Raw genomic sequence first — 17900 nt, 5'->3', positions numbered from 1 at the left:
GGTCATCAGAAACTCAAGACCCAGTACAACTGAGAAAGTCAAATCACAGTCTCTCATCACATATGCTCTCAAAGGGTAGCTGTGACCATGGATTGTACCCTGCCAAGCTATCTTCCCCAAGGCTGACTGTACATATCCATTAGCAAGGGAAAATGACTGTCCTCTACTTGACTGCATGGCTTCTTGATTTAACTTCAATTCTTTCCAGCATGACTCTTGTACTAATGAATAAGTGCTGCCAGTGTCCAATATTGCCTGATATTGGTGGCCTTGGACGGTTATAGGTAATGTTAATGTCGTTAGGGGCTTTACCTTACTCTCTGAAAAGACAGCAATGTGTGGATAAGATGACCGTCCTCTTGTGGACTTATTTGCCTCAGCAGGCCTAGAGGTGGTTTCTTGTTGCCTTTGCCTCCAGAAGGCTCTCTCCTCACTAAGGTCTCGCTCTATGAGTGTTCCTACACGTACCAGCTCATCTACTGTAGTGGCAGTTCCTCTTAAGATACTTGCTATTCTTGGATTGCAATTGCGAAGTGTTGATTGGAGGATCTCCCGCTCTGCCATAGCCGGCTTCAACCTCAGACATAACGCTCTGTACTGGTATGCAAATGTCCTGATGCTTTCATCAACTCTTTGTTTTCTTTCTCTAATCCTTCTCTCCACCTCAGCCTCATGATCATCCGATAAAAAGGATTGACAAAAAGCAGACTTAAATTGTGCCCAAGTTCTTACGTTCTTCTTCTCTGCCACCCACCAGTCCTTAGCTGTGTGTGTTAATACCGCAGGAAGCAGGGATAAGATTTCAGCATCATTCAAAGGCTGCATAGCTAGATACTCATCGCATCGCTCCAAATATGTAATGGGATCTTCTCCGTCTAAACTTCCGAACTTTGGAAACTCTAACTTGATGGGTGTCTGGCAATGTACAGGTCGAAAAGAACTATGGGTTGCTACTGTATGGTCAAAACCTGGAGTAGAAGTGGCTCCCCCAGAAGACTGAATTAGAGATCTTAGCTGGCCATCTCTCCTTTTCAGGCAATCCATAACCGTTTGTCCCAACTCCTGGACTTTATTTTCCAAGGTGTCTTTTACTTGGCCGCATTCATCCTTGAGCTTGGCGGTTAATGAATTTTCTAAGCACTGTATTTCTGTGTGATGGTCTTTATGCTGGTTTAACAAGTGTTGCAGGTGACCTTCAATGGCAGTCATTCGATTACTTTGCACATCCAACTGGTGTTGCACATCTTTAAAATGAATACCAGAGGAATTTTCTAAGCACTGTATCTCTGTGTGATGGTCTTTATGCTGGTTTAACAAGTGTTGCAGCTGAACTTCCATGGCAGTCATCCGATTACTTTGCACATCCAACTGGTGTTGCACATCTTTAAAATGAATACCAGAGGAATTTTCTAACCCATCCATTCTACATTCCACTTTATGCATTCTTGAAGCCATTATCATCGTTAACAAGCTATCATCTTCATCACTTGGTGGAGGTGGAGGTAACAGAGAGTCATCAAAATCACATTCTTGTTCTTCATTTTCCAGATACAAATTACTAAGGGAATGAATGAGGTCCTGGACAGGCTCACGACGTATAGTGAAAGGGTCTGAAGAGTAGTCTGGGTTTAAAAGAACATCACCCTCTGTCTCAGTTTCCAAGGTGGCCATTTTACAACTAACAAACCATCTAAGGTTACTTTAGATTCAAAGAGACTCTAAGGCAGTGACTCCTCAAAATATGAACACACATCTACAACATGACTCATTGAAAGTAGAATACATCTCATCAAGATTCAATTAGATTTTACCTTTTCTTTTCAGGTCCCTGTTCGGGCGCCATATTTTATGTAACATCGGCCTTTAAAAGCACTCTAGTTGTTACATAAACAATTAAGGGACCAGAGACTTCTACGTTTCAATGAGTCATTTATTTTCCAATCACCATACCCTCAGATACACAACACATTAATGTCCAGATGCAAATGAACCCCCCCAAAAGTTCTGTCTTTTATAGTAACTCCTTGGCTACTAAGAGCTCAGTCTTTGTTAGTGAGATGGAACAGTACTTGAAATCATTACTGATGAATCCACATCAGCCAGTGACCAGGACTCCTAGTAGCTGTAGATAAGCTGAAGTATTTCATACAGAGAACACTGGATGTTCAGGGCATTGTTGAATCTCAATAGTTCTTTGTACAAGTTCTTATTTAGTTGAGCAGTTTCCTCATGCTTACTCAAGGAACCCTCTGCATCAAACAAACAGAAAAACTTAGTGCCACCATTAACACATTTACACATAACATATTTAAATGCACTTTACCAAACATCATGCATCCAAACAAGACAAATAACAGTAGTACTTACATTTGAGTTCAAGAACTAGAAGTTCCTCAAAACCGGGTACAAACACAAGCTAATCTTCTGAGAAGGTATCACCATGTGGTTAACACATCCTTCCTACCTCCTGCTTCTTCTCTTCTCCTATTTATGCTAACAGGTAGTTCAGTGGCTAGAGCACTCCCTAGTGGCATAATCAAATATTGCATGCACCACAAGCTAATGGGACAAAAGTAACAGTAAAACTGTTACAAACTGGCCAGAGCTTTAAGACCGCAATAGACGTGATGGAGTATAATGTATTAAGAGCTTGCTTAAGTAATGGGGAGCTAAACCATTTAGTGCTTTGTAAGTAATAAGTAATATTTTAAAATGTATGTGATGTTTAACAGCGAGCAGGCCAACCACCCAGTAGAGCATTATAATAATCTAGCCTTGAGCTCATGAATGAACTAACTGTCCAGCATTTTGCATTGAGAGCATATGCTGTAATTTAGATATATTTTTAAGATGGTAGAACGCAGTTTTACAGATGCTAGAACAGTAACTTTCAAATGAAAGATTGGTATCAAAGAGTTGGTATCAAAACCCAGTTTCCTCACTGACAACGAGGACTTGACAGAGCAGTCATCAAGTGTTAGGCAATATTCTAGCTTACTTTTGGAGCTTTTTTGTCCAATAATTAAAAAAAAAAAAGTGCAGTGCAGGAAATTATGGGTCATCCAATTACTGGTCATCCAATGTAGAAAACATGCAATAATCTTGATGTAATTATTCGAGTTGAAATGGGCGTTGAAGGATTATATCAGTATTTGAATTTCAACAGAACATGTGTTGCGTGGATGTGGCTACATTAGAGGATAATAAAGAAGCTGGCAAATGACTGACATCTCTTTCTTTTCAAACAGATTGCATAAACAGAGAATATTTCTTAAAATCTAACATGTCAACATTTCTGTCTCTTGATTGAGGCACTGATGAGAACCTCCCCTAATCTTACTCTTCCATGCAAACCTTTTTACACCTTGTTGCTATTATAGTACAAGCAGCTTATTTTTATTTTACTTATTCTGATATGAAAACATTAGTAAAATTCATGTCAAGTTCACATTCACAACAGTGATTATTTAGAGATAGACACTATTAAGATGTTTTAAAAGCTCTGGGTGTATATCAGTGCTGGTAAAAAATATTGGGTATCATATTGACTTGCCTCCAGATGAGATGCCTATCTTACTGTCCCCCCGCAGCTGAAATGGAGAAGACAAATACTCTAGTGTTTGTTTTTAAATCACCAGCAGCATCTGTTTATTCTTCATTTTGTCAGTTTAATTGTCCTCTGCTCTGCCTCCCAGTGCAAGGAGAGAACACTAACTCATTTGAAAATTGCTTTTCCCACAGAGATTAGAATTTCAACCTTAGGTCGTCAAAGTAATATTTCACGTAAAAAGGAAAATTTTGTCATCAGAAGAAGATCTTTCACAAAATGCAGAGGGTTTTCTTTTACATAATGAGGACTCTAAAAATGATAAATAAGCACCATAAAATGTGGTCCATATGACTTGTGAAGTCTTCTGAATTCAAATGATGTGATGATGTTTGTGTGAGGAATAGATACAAATTCATTATTAACTTTTACGTATGTGCACTTTTAAATTTTCTCTGCAGCAGATTTTATGTCAATGGAACCAGATGGCATTGGTTCTCAAGTGTCTTGTAACCAAAACATCAACTTTGAATATGGTTACAGTTGTTGTTTTGCTTTGATAAGATATAAGTATTTTTAGTACATACAGCCAATTATCCAAAACAGCTTTCACACCTACCTTGTCTGGTCTGGATTTTCGGACTTTTCAGTTTGGTACGAACCAAAATCACAGGTGTGAAACCTCCCGTGGACCATGGTTCGGTTTGTTTCTTGTGTGAAAGCATTCTCTGTATAGTTCAGACTTTCAGCCATTTACAGGAAGTTCGGTGAAAGGATTAAAGAAAAAAACACAGATTAAACTCACAGCACATGCAGCACACAGCATATCCATATATATATTTAAACATATATATATGAGAAGTAACCTATTTACTGAATTTCGGTTTATTTATTAGACCACTCCAGTTCATGTGCAACGCAAATGATCGCTCCATCACGGTTTGTCTGCTATATTATTTATTAAAGCTTATTTATTAAATTCAGGAAAATTATGAAACATTTATTAAAATTAAGATACAATTTATACAAAGCTTTCTACAAAACAAAATGAAGTGGTCAAAATCTTTCAGACATATTTTTGACATATATTGCACATCTGTGCACGTTTCATATAATCAATATAGCCTAGATGAAATTTAAAAATAGCATTATAATATTTAAACATAACTATTAAGCAAAATACATTGTTTGGCTAAAAAGCCTAGTCTTCTCCTCCTTTCCTGTCGGCACCGATAAAATGTTTGCATAATGAGGACGTTCATTTGGTGAATTTGCCTCGAGTATAGTTGATGATGCAGATAGTAATGCCATAATATTAAAAGAGATATCACCAAATAAAGAAGACCAAAAGAATCTTGCTGCAGGAAAAGACACAGAACAAAGAGCATTTCTTATATCCTTATTGCAACATATTTGTTTTAAAACATTAATATTATCAATAAAAATGTTACTACAAAGATTGTCCATATTGATTTCCACTGAATTAGAGTTCTTTAAGAGTAATGTCACACTCTTTGGAATTGCGTCAAGAACAATAGCAAATTCTCTTGGTTTAACTGGTAATTGAAATTTTTGTAGAAATGAACTGAAGAATGCGCATACACATCAGGCCAAAGAGAATCCCGTGCTTCTAAGTCAAAGCAGTCAATCCTCCAAAAAATAAAATTAATAAATAAACAAAATAAATAAAATAAAAATCAGTTGCAAACATTTAAATCTTAAGATGTTCCATTGTCATCATCAGGATGGAACTCATCAACGTAAGCCCACGCTCCACTGAAGAATGTGCATACACATCAGGCCAAAGACGATCCCGTGCTTCTAAGTCAAAGCAGTCAAGTCCTCAAAAAAAAAAAAAGTTGCCAACATTTTAACCTTAAAGTGCATCCACGAACCACCTGATTTAGAACTTAGAAGCAACCACGTATTGTCCTCTAGATGGGAATTTCCAGCTATCGTAAATTGCAAACTCCATAAATGACCACAGTCAATGACTATGACGTCCCGTTGCTTTCTTCAAGATGAATCTCTTTACCATCAACGAAAGCCCTCGCTCTGCTGAAGTTGCGCTTTTGCCCTCCTTCCTTGCCCTCTTCACAACCGGCCAAAGACGATTCTGCGCTTCTATGTAGAAAGCAGTCAAGTCCTCCTTAAACCATAGCCCCTTGGTGGTCATATATTCGTTGTTTTTTGAGTTTTTCCAGATTAAATCTCTGGCAGGGTTAGAGATGGGTTAGACGCACGTCCGCTAACAAACCAATCAATGATAAGATGCAGCCCACATAGATGATGACGACAGGACGCAAGTGCGTCACGTAAAGTTCTTTGGTGTGCTGATATAACTGCAATGTGAAAGCAAACCTAAACTAACCAAATGGACACAATATATCGAAACACGAACTTTGGTTCGGACCTCGGTGCAGACTTTCAGGTGTGAAAACGCCCTAAGTGTTTTCATTGTATCATTTGACTGGATATTGTAGATGACCTTAAGAGATGAAGGCTACAAAGAATGTATTACATTAAAGGTTCCCAAGAGCACTTTCCAAGGGTCTCCGTAATTCAGTAATTGGATAAACTGGCCACCTAACGAAACTGAACAAACAGAGGAGACGCACCCTAGAGAGAGAGGTGGCTTGGAACCTGATGTGGAGATGGGAGAAATTGGCAGATGCAGAACCATCACTGTATTAACTCCTGATTGTTATTACAGAGCGACCAGATCGAAACCTATCCTCAGGTTTTTTGTTTTTTTTTTTACTTTTAATTTTAATTTATTTTTAATTTAATTTAATTTTATTTTTGTAGAATGATGTGGGAAAAAATAATAAATGTAAGGAATTTTAGTATAAAGCTGGGGGGGGGGGTGCCATATTTTATTCTCTTTCTTCTTTCTTCTTTTTCTTTTTTCCTCAGAAGAAAATAATATATTGAATATCTCAATGTCTTCTAGACAGCAATGCATTTAATTGAGAGAAAATATAGACTCCTACTAATCCTGGTGTACCATAGACCAACTTTTAAGGAATAACATTTCCCCATATTTTGGATGTTCAAAATTCTGAACATATATTACGTGGCTTAAACTGCAAATTGACCATTCTACCTCTGATTTCAATGGCATAATAGCAGCTCTTCATGCTCAATCAGACCTTTCAAAAAGAACTAAATGGGAGGGCTTTCAGATTGTGACAGGCAATTGTCAGTCACTTCCTTCCTGCTGTTAAGGTTAGAACATCCAATCTGCCCCAACCATGCTGGGAAAACACTTGAGTCCTACTCCATAGTTGGCGCTGTGATATACAAGAAGCAGATACATTTCCTCTCCAACACAAGACCAAATCTCTCTGTATCTCCTATGCTCTGCTTGTATGATCTTCTGGAACTAAATAGTATAATATAAATAAGGAATATTTTATAAAAAATATATAATAAATAAGCAATGTATGTTGTATCATCAGTAATTCATCTCTCTTCATCTTTCTCTTCTCTTTTTCTAATTTCTTAGGAGAATATGTAGTGATGACAACATATTTCCATTTGAAAAGGAAAATTGGCTATTTCGTGATCCAGACATATCTCCCCTGCATAATGACCGTCATTCTCTCTCAGGTCTCCTTCTGGCTGAACCGGGAGTCTGTGCCAGCACGGACTGTCTTCGGTAAGCTTTTTTCCCCTATTGTTTCTTAATGCACAGATGTGCTTTTGCGAGTAATATGGCAAATAACACATCCAACATAGAGATGCTGTTTAAATTTATGAGTACATCAAAACATGTTGTGCCCTATATTTGTAGAGATGCTTTAATTTTTTTTTTTTTTTCATTGTTTTTATTTGTCATCATGAAACAACGAGAAGTGTTCAGTAAGCAAAAGCATCGGAAATTATCTGAAAAGTTTGTATTCAGTTTACCATGTACGTTCCCCGAAAACCCTAAACATGAATAGTGATGGATTCATGGTTTTGAAATGGTGCAGGAATCACAGGATTGACCTGTAATTACATCAGCCACCACAGAAGTTAGATGAAGATTTATTTGGAGGGAAATTAAGTAAACTAAAAAGCATTGCAACTGTATCTCCTCCAGCTGTTTTATTGTATTATCAGTTGTTTTTATCTTTTTATGGTAATGGTTGTCATTTTGTGCTTTTATTTTTAAATTTGAACTTCGAAAATCTATGTTTGGCGCTCCTAGCTATGATAATTAATTATTAACTTGAGAGGGTTGTTGCCAGTTAATTAATTATCACAGCTAGGACCCTTGCTGCCAGTCTGTTTACAGTCTCAATTTATGACTATGGAATTTGTCAACATCCAAAAAAGGTTTGTTTATTAGGACTATATCTGTCACAGGGTGTTTTGGGTTATGGATCATTTTTCATGTTTTTTAAGTTTATCATGTTCACTATCATGTTCTGTCATGCACTTCCTGGTTTTGTCTTGTGGTCTATTGTCATGTGACTCCATGCCCTCATTGGTTTATGGGTTGATAATTGTTCACAGGTGTCCCTTGTCTTGTCATTAGCCCTTGTGTATTTAAGCCCTCATGTTTGCCATGTATCTTTGTCAGTTATTGTATGTAGTAACGCACGGGTGGGGAGTTTAAGCTAAGTTTGTTCAAGTCAAGTCTTTGTTTGATGTTTTGATTTTTATTTATATTAAGTTTTCAATTAACTGCACTTGGGTTCTCAATCTCGCTGCTTCATTGGACTTGTTACAGAATAACTGGCCACCAACTATAATCCCAGCAGTGGAGAAGGACATTTTTTTAGATTTGGGTTAAATCAGGGGTCCCCAATCCCTGATCAAACCCACAATCAAACACACCTGAAGCAACTAATAAATGCCTTTATAGGCCCTAGTAAGACATTGATTAGCTGGTTCAGGTGTGTTTGATTGGGGTTGGAGCTAAACTCTGCAGGACAGCGGCCCTCCAGGACAGAGTCTGGAGACCACTGGGTTAAATGAACCTCTATGCTCTCAGCTCCCAGGAGGGATAATCCACTGGTCCCTGGAGGAATACATCGACCATGCCTTATTAGTGAGTGGGTCCTCTTTTACTGTGGAGGAAGAGCCCCATAGTCCTACAGCAGCCCACGAGCCAGAGCCAAGCCATGTCCATGCTCCAGGTCCATGCAAGGGGCACACTGAGGCCACAAAGGCCAGACCGCCATGGCTGTTTGAACTGCCATGGCCGCCCACACACACGAGATCTGTCAGAGGGTGTTTTGGGTTAAGTTCATGGGTGCTTCCCAATTCTTATTTGTGCATCCTCGTTTGCTTTCCTGGCTTCCTTTCCTCGCTGACCTGTTTTCCGGGTCATAGGATGGAGGACGGAGGAGCGAGGAAACGAGGAGGGATATTGATAAGCACCCCATTTTCATGTTTTTTTTAAAAGTATATCATGTTCCTGGTTTTGTCTTGTGGTCTATTGTCATGTGACTCCATGCCCTCATGTGTTCCTGCCTCATGTTCCTGTGTCAAGTTGTCATTGGTTTATGGGTTGATCATTGTTCGCAGGTGTCCCTTGTCTTGTCATTTAGCCCTTGTGTATTTAAGCCCTCATGTTTGCCATGTATCTTTGTCAGTTATTTTATGCTGTAACCCACGGATGGTGAGTTTAAGCTAAGTTTGTTCAAGTCAAGTCTTTGTTTTGGTTTATATTAAGTTTTCAATAAACTGCACTTGGGTTCTCAACCTCACCGCTTCAATGGACATGTTACAATATCATTGTAAACTCACCTTTCAGAGAGAACATGCCAGGGACCTAGAGGCTTGTAAAGATCCAGAAGGCAACCTCACTCAAAGGGCCAGTCTTACTAAAACAGGGCAATTTAGTGTGAGTGTGCAATCTTATATGCCCAACGCAGCCGGATCATTTCCATAATCAGGGTTTTTCCTGAATAAAGAATTATGAGGCGGCAGCCTCATACAATTTAGTGCTGCCTCCCTCAAATTTTGTGCCGCCTCTCTGTCGATAAAACTCAGACACGCAGTCACTTGGTCAAATTAGGCCTGTTGTGATTAATTAAATAATCATTATATATATATATATATATATATATATATATATATATATATATATATATTCACATGGTCCTTCAGCAGTCATTTTTTGATATTATGATTTGCTGGTACACAGTCATCTAAAGCCATTCCATAGCTAAATGTAAAGGAAGAATATTTACAATGTTAAATTTAAGTTCACGGAAACTCATCTTCCCTCTGCTGCAGCTGTCAATAATTCTCCGTTCAGCATTTAAAGTATGTCTGGCACCTTATATTATTATATATTAATGCATTATAATATTTGCAGATTCCTTGTGAAATTGGTTGTTCATTATGTGTTTTAATGTATTATACTTTCTAAAGGTATGTTTAATGATTAGATTAAGTATTAAAAAAAAATTATTATAACTGGTTACGATTATTCACAAGACCATAAAATACATTATAAGGTGCGTTACAAAGGCATAATTGATGCATTAAAATACTTTTATAATGTGTTATATACAATATAAAAGCTTTTAAGTAAATTGTTATAGAAAAATCCATAGTTCAAACTGTTGAAAAGCATCCAGTTCTGATCCATCAAAAATAGATTTCGAAAAATATATTCTGAAAGCTTTGTTTATTCATTAGCTTTAAATAATCTAGATAATTCATAACTATGCCAAACAGACTTTAATTCAGAATAGAGCACCATTGTATTGTGTTGTAATGAAGCAGTTGGCTTTTAAGGTAATCAAGGAGAGACTGCAAAGATACAAGCTGCAGAAAAAAAGTTCTAATTTCCCTAGTTGTCACAAATGAATAAAAAGCTGTGAGTGCTGTAAATGCTGCAGTAATTAGTCTCATATCATACATCATTTCATAAAGACAAGTGGGAGGTTGTATCCGACTGATTTCACATTACCCAAGTTGAGTTTCATGAGTCTATAAACGTGACTAATCAGTAATCAGACTCAGGGTAAGAATCGCGTCATTAACTAGTCACCACTCTTGTGTAGAGAACCCCCACCAGGCATGCTCTCCACCTCAATCAGACACACCACTCCATCGTGTGCAACTTTTTTCTTCTTTTTCCCTTCTGCTACTATCATTTGCTCCTGCTCATCTTATCCTGAGGAGATGTGCCATAGCAATCCCAAGTGTCTCCCACCAGGCGACTGTGTACGCCAGTCAGCGATCTGGAGCCTGTTTTTGTTCAGAGTGCAAACAAATGACCGGGAGGAGAATTTCAAGCTAATAAAAAATATGGAAGAAAGATGACCTAAGTGTTGGGAAGACCAAGACCATTTTGGTTGAAATGGTCATATAAAATACAACTTTTTTTTATCTAAACCAAAAATCTACAATAGATTTACCATTCTTTTTTACCATACACCATGGTAAAATTTACCATACACCACATCCCAAAAGGTTTTATTTCGTTATTTTATTTTTATTTTGGAGTAATACAGTACAAATTACATTTTAAATAGTTTTGTAATAAAACTAATTCCTTACGGCTGATTCCTTAAGGCTTAGTTCATTGCTTGCATTTATGGATCATGTTCATAATATTTTCACTTTTTACATATTTTGAGCTTGACTGGAAATTACACATAATTTGTATCTGATCACAAGTGATATTTAACTCCTTTTTATTGTTTTCATCACACAAAACACAATCTCATATTTCATATCAAATAAATTCTACATTGATATAGTTCATTTTTAAAATCTTTTCTAGAACAATATATATATATATATATATATATATATATACAAATATAATATAGAATGTTTATACTGAAGCCATGTTGAAAAGAAAGTTATGAAAGGTAATTTGATCTTCAAACACTTTACACACACGCACGCACGCACACGTGCGCGCACACACACACACACGCACGCACGCACGCACGCACACACACACACACACACACACACACAATTAAAAAAGAAAGTAAAAAATGAAAATCAACCAAAGGGGCCTCTTGAAGAAACCTGATTTTTTTTTTTTTTTTTTTTTTTTTTTTTTGGTGTGTTACAGTTCAATGTGAAGTTAGATGACAGAAATACAAGTAGATTATTAATGCAATTATAAAAAATAAAATAAATAAAAAACTTCCTGGTATGAGACATCAATTATCAATAAATGATCGTTTAATGAAATTAAACACATTTTAGAATCTGTTCTAATCTGTTAAACAGTATAAATTCTGTTGCAAATAATTAAAGGACAATTTACTAGTAGAAATACTGAAGGTAATAGGGATGTGTTATAGAAGTCTACAATACATAAAATAAATATTTCACATTTACATAAATGACAAACAAATTGTTGAAAGATTCTCATGTAAATGTAATACTAGCATATCAAATACATTGTTCTCAGATGTATCTATGCTTGTTGACAACCACTATATCCAATCAAGAGGTACTAATGAGGTGTAGAGCAGACCCTTATTGATATTCCACAGGGCTTGCACACCGATGTCTGCAGACGTGATGAAAAAGGCTGCAGGCTGGGCATTAAAGTAATGGAGCAGCCAGGTTGGTAGAAAAGCTATCCTAAATGTAGTGTTTTCCAAGGTGCCTGGAGGCTTTACTGTATAGGTCTTCAAAGCCAACTCTCCTGAGCACTAAACCTTAGCAGCTTTAGCCAACCAATCTGGCCTCTGACTGCTACCCCTAGATTTAGAAAAATAAAAAAAACTTCCTTTCTCAAACTCTATTTTAACTTAATTCTGTCAGGACCCCATTCATCAAAGATAATTGACAATTAGCATACAGTTTGGAGTGGCTCTGTTCTAAGCCGGCACTCCCTGCCCATCCATGCAGCCATAACAAAACCCCCCTTAAGGTACTGGAGTGTCATTAATGTTTTTAATAACAATAATTTAATGTAACAACATTATTTCAGGGCTCTCAAGTTTTGAACTGAGTTCAGAGTGAGATTTCGGCAGTGGCGGCAGCAACGGGGGTTTGGCTGGGGGTCTGATATAGAAAATGACACAAATTCGTACAAATAAAAAAAATATTTAATTAGTATGTGTGAGAGTGAGAGTGAGAGTGAGAGTGAGTGTGAGTGTGAGTGTGAGAGAGAGAGAGAGAGAGAGAGAGAGAGAGAGAGAGAGAGAGAGAGAGAGAGAGAGAGAGAGAGAGAGTGTTGTTTAGTGTTGTTTATTGGTGTTGGTAGCAGGTTTTTGAGGCCTTCAGCCCAGAGGTCGGTGGCACCTCAACATGAGCATGGTTGCGCTGAAGTGAGCTGTGGTTTACTACTGAGATAATTTTACTCTCAAATAATCTTAGACAAGCTGCCTATGATTATTGTTTGCTATATCAGTATGGTTGTATTTTTTCCTCTCTTTATGACAGCGGCAGGGCCGGCTCTAGCTCTTTGGTTGCCCTAGGCGATATGGAGTTTTGCATTTTCGGATTGCATTTTCAATACCACTTTGATACCACATCAATACCACATTCATTGTGGGATATATAATCAAAATACAATCGCAAGTATCTTAAATGGGAGTTTAAATGCAATTTAGAAAAATAACATTTAAATGATCATTTTGCTACAATTTTTGCTTGAACATGCTAAACACATCTAGTTATTTCTGTAATACATTTTAATTTGAATTTTGATACTTATATAAAGTATTACAATACACAATTTATGTTTAAATTTAGATGTTAAAACTAGTGTAGGAAATGTAAATTCCATTTGAATTATCATTTTGTTCCAAATGTTGCACACATTATATGGAAAACGTAAATTTAAATACTGAAATGCATTGCCATTTTACATGGCATTGCCATTTTGCATATTGCATTGCAGATTTTATATCGCTACACTTCAGCTTCCATAACTAGGGGTGAGCACGAATATATTCGATCTGTAATTAATATTTGACAAATAAAAATAATATTGAAATTTTACTATATTGCTTCGCTGGCCGTAAATGCAGTGAATCCATTATAATTCCCTCTAAATCTTGCAGTTATAACTAAATCCACTGTGGAGCGTGTTAATAACTCGACTGTATTTGATCACTAATGTCGTCTGCCTCGTGATGTTTGGAATTACTTTGATGAAAATGATCTTACAAAATGGAGTTACTTTTAATAAATTATGAAATGAAAGTGAGTTTAAAAAAAAAAAATGACATCCAAACACCAGTGGAATGAGGACAGCTGTCCATCATCGCATTCATGAGTGCAGAAGAGCACAGATGTTCACTGAGTGAGAGCGCAATAACGTACGATAGCAAAATGCATTTCATGCAAATCATGATTGAGACAAGGCTTCCTTTAAGTTTTGTTGAGGAAATAAGAACAGAAAACAGAAAGTGATGTGAGAAACTTAACTTAACACCATTATCCTTGTGTCTCTGCATCTGTCATCGTTGCTTCTAGTTGCCAACTAATGGTAAGTTACTTCAGCGAGCATTTGATTCAATGAGCGAGGCCGTGGCCTGAATCACAGAATGTGACGTTGGAATCAGAACGTAAACGTTATTGGGTGGAGGGAATATCTATGTCTTACCCAGATACAGCAAATCTATTTTATGATTGGCTGTTCGGTATCTATATATTTTTTTATTAGATTAACTGGTGCGTGGCAGGGCCGCCAGAACTCTATGGGGTACAAGGTGTGGCGTGTGAGCGTGTGAATGGGTTGAAATGCGTGTGTCTCACACCCAAAGCGTGAGACTTGAGAGCTCTGTATTCCTGTTGGTAGGAGTAAACCAGCTAAGAGTCAGATGAAGTGAGCTTGACTTACGTGACCTGCCAGAAAAAATGCTAAGCATGATTACTTTTTTGCAAAAAAAATTGCCATGATAACAGCCTCACAATTGGTATGATGCTACAAGCTTTTTTGTTTTGTTTTGTTTTTTCATCTCTGTAGATACTATCAATCTTTGTCAGGTTGGAGGTGGACATGTCTCTCCAGATGTTTGCCTGGATTAATTTCTGGCTCTGGCTGGCCCACTCATGGAAATGCACAGAATTGACATTTACTCCTGTGTTTTCATCTCCAGTTAATTTTGGTTCCCTTTCAGTTGGTCACATTCAATGTACGTCGGAACTGACCAATGAATTGAGACCTGTTTTCAGAGACAAATCTACTTCAATTAAAAAAGAGCTAATTGACATTGGCATACAGTTCACGCATTCTACAGAATACGGAAGTTGAATGCAACGTCATTGCTTTTAACTTATTTTAATGGTTTGCTGTATTAAGCTCTTTCTACGAAAATTGTTTAGACGAGTCTTGAGGAGGATAGCTCTCTTACCTGGGTGCTGGGTGTGATGGCGCGAGTCAGCTAGTGGCCGCTGCAACATACACTTCCCTGTGTTGGTTGGCTGGGTGTTTCCAATCTTTAAGTGCTCACACACAGGCTTGCAAACGGACTGCCGTGAGTCCGTGAGGCCATCTCCATGAGTCCTTCAGCACTACTAAAAGAGCATTTCCTTCTGAAAGAGCAACATGGTTTGAGCCTGTGTCTTTTTCAAAATGTCATTCAAACCGTGAGTTTCTGCATGCGGTTGTTTCCTGTCCTCATTTGACGGCCACAATCTCTTTCACGTATACACACGAGATTGTTTTAGTGGGTGGTCCTTGCTCCCTCGGGAGAGCTATTCATGTCGCTGCGTTGTTCGTCTCAGCTTTCTTGTGAGGGTTTGAGTGTTCATCGTGTTGTGTGCCGTCCAGCGCCGACACTCTACACTCTAACTCTCATTAACAGAGGAGAGTTTAGTTGACGCTTCAGGGCTGCCTTGGTCGTGTCTATTGCAGGTCCATCATCTGGTCTGATCTGGATGTACCTGCATGTATATTTATCAATATAATATATGTATATGTATGTATATAATTAATTTAAATTTATAAAACACAACACTGTCTCTTTTTGTTTACATTTTAAAAAAAATAAACATATTATTAGGTGTTTCAGGCAATATGTGTATATGTACTTTGATTATATTCACTGTAATGAAATTAAATATGACATAAAACACAGCCCTATATCTTTTTGTTATTTATCAGTTTTTAATTATTAATAATAACCATTATAAAAGTATAAGTTAAGTAAAAGTTATAATAAGGTATACAATAAGAAATAAAGCAAACTATTCTGTCTGGTTTTGCTAGGGAATAAATTATAGATTAATGAGATCAAAGATCACTCGTTAGATGTACACAAGATGAATTATATCTCATGTTTAACCACTACAAAGACTTCAGAGCCAGCAGCAAACGTCAGAAGGACTAGCTGAGGTAAGGGTGCTTTTGGAGGGCTTAATGAACGCAGAGCGCCCAACAATCACTTGGATTTCACAACTCCGAAAACTGCTTCATAATTTCAAATAGGTGCTATATTTATGAATAAACCACATATTTGTGTTTTAAACAACTACATTCTTGCCTGAAAACACTTAAAACTACATTTCATGACACAATTTAACAGTAGTTTTTTTAAATGATGTGGGTTGTATCACTATATCCTATAAATGAGACTAAACCAATACAGGGGAATTTCTTTGCCCTGACGTCTTGAATTTTATGGGCATTCTAACTGCATTTTATATACTACATCATACTTTTAGTTAGTTGTTGCCATGCAACATATTCATCACCAATCAACTGTATGAAATGTAAGATGACCTTGGATGGGACGGGTGCATTAAATACATTAAATCATTTTAGCACATTATTTTTCCATAACTAATTATTAAATGAACACATTAAATTGACAACCCTTATATTAGAACTATGTACTGCAACATAACATTTTAGAAAAGAGGTCTTAAGAGATTATCATTTAGTCATTTAGGTGTCATTGCCATCAATAGTTTAAATCTACCATTTGAAATCCTCTCGCTTGGATAACCCTTTATATATATATATATATATATATATATATATATATATATATATATATATATATATATATATATATATATATATATATATATATATATATATATATATATATATATATATATATATATATATATGATATTAAGGATTATATATCTTTTTTTTTTAAAGTCCTTGAAAAATGACCTGGCATTGGCCACTGTTAAATCAAATTATTCAGAGAAGAAAACATCTAATCCACCCCACTAAAAAGCAAACCATGTGTCAGTAGTTATAGGCTGGCGTAATCTTACTTAGAGGTTGATATTCAATCTTTTATTTCCTGGATGGCTGCCATTTTCTCAGATCTTCTCTGATGGGTCCATCCTGACATTTCACACACATAATCCTGTTATGTCATTTTCTTCACAGCTCCTCAGTTTAATGTATAATTTATGGCTTCGATAAACGTTACACGTAATAGGCATCTGTCTCTGCAGAGACAATAGGAACTTGTCTGACATTCTTTCTAATGTTCCCAATGCTTTTCACTCCATTTCCAGATGGAGATAATGCTTAATGAAAAGTTTAATGAGAATCTTCTCTGCCATTCGACTTTTTGACACTCTACAGCTCCTCATCAGCCATAGATTTCAATTTAATTGTCAGCCACTGACGTTTATGGGAGCAAACAGCACTGAGTATTCATTTGAATAGTAGCCATTCACAAAAACACACCATATATTACACATTTTATAGCTATGTTTTATTTATGTAGCACTCTTATGTAGTTTTATTTGTACTGCAGTTAACCCCGTGGTTATATTATATTAGTGTATTTTCCTTCTGTATTATTTTCTGAGCCAGTGGGCTACTTGGATTTCCATCTATTCAGAATTATTCTCTCTCTCTCTCTCTCTCTCTCTCTCTCTCTCTCTCTCTCTCTCTCTCTCTCTCTCGCTCTCTCTCTCTCTCTCTCTCTCTCTCTCTCTCTCTCTCTCTCTATATATATATATATATATATATATATATATATATATATATATATATATATATATATATATATTCAACAAGGTGCTGAAAGGATTTTTTAGAAATGTTGGCCCATATTAATAGGATAGCATCTTGCAGTTGATGGAGATTTGTGAGATGCACATCCATGGCACGAAGCTCCCGTTCCACCACATCCCAGAAATACTCTATTGGGTTGAGATCTGGTGACTGTGGGGGCCATTTTAGTACATTAAACTCATTGTCATGTTCAAGAAACCCATATGAAATTATTATTTAAGCTTTGTGACATGGTGCATTATCCTGCTGGAAGTAGCCATCAGAGGATGGGTACATGGTGGAAATAAATGGATGGACATGGTCAGAAACAATGCTCAGGTAGGCTGTGGCATTTAATGATGCCCAATTGGCACTAAGGGGCCTAAAGCGGCCCCAAGAAAATATCGCCCACACCATTACACCACCACCACCAGCCTGCACAGTGGTAACAAA

The 17900-nt window shown here is 36.9% G+C and overlaps 1 protein-coding gene across 1 annotated transcript in view; it reads left to right on the top strand.

The window, feature by feature from the left end:
• The window catches only part of gabra3 (gamma-aminobutyric acid type A receptor subunit alpha3), a 485101-nt gene that overhangs the window by 380269 nt on the left and 86932 nt on the right, over nt 1-17900 (top strand). The window contains exon 8 of the mRNA XM_067424515.1: nt 7056-7208. Within this exon, the coding sequence (XP_067280616.1) occupies nt 7056-7208 (153 nt within the window). The remainder of the gene's footprint in view (nt 1-7055; nt 7209-17900) is intronic.

The sequence above is a fragment of the Pseudorasbora parva genome, chromosome 18, assembly GCF_024679245.1.
Source record: "Pseudorasbora parva isolate DD20220531a chromosome 18, ASM2467924v1, whole genome shotgun sequence".
In the NCBI taxonomy this organism is placed as follows: domain Eukaryota; kingdom Metazoa; phylum Chordata; class Actinopteri; order Cypriniformes; family Gobionidae; genus Pseudorasbora; species Pseudorasbora parva.
The sequence above is the reverse complement of the archived record's forward strand: the minus strand, read 5'-3'. Positions and strand labels throughout refer to the sequence as shown.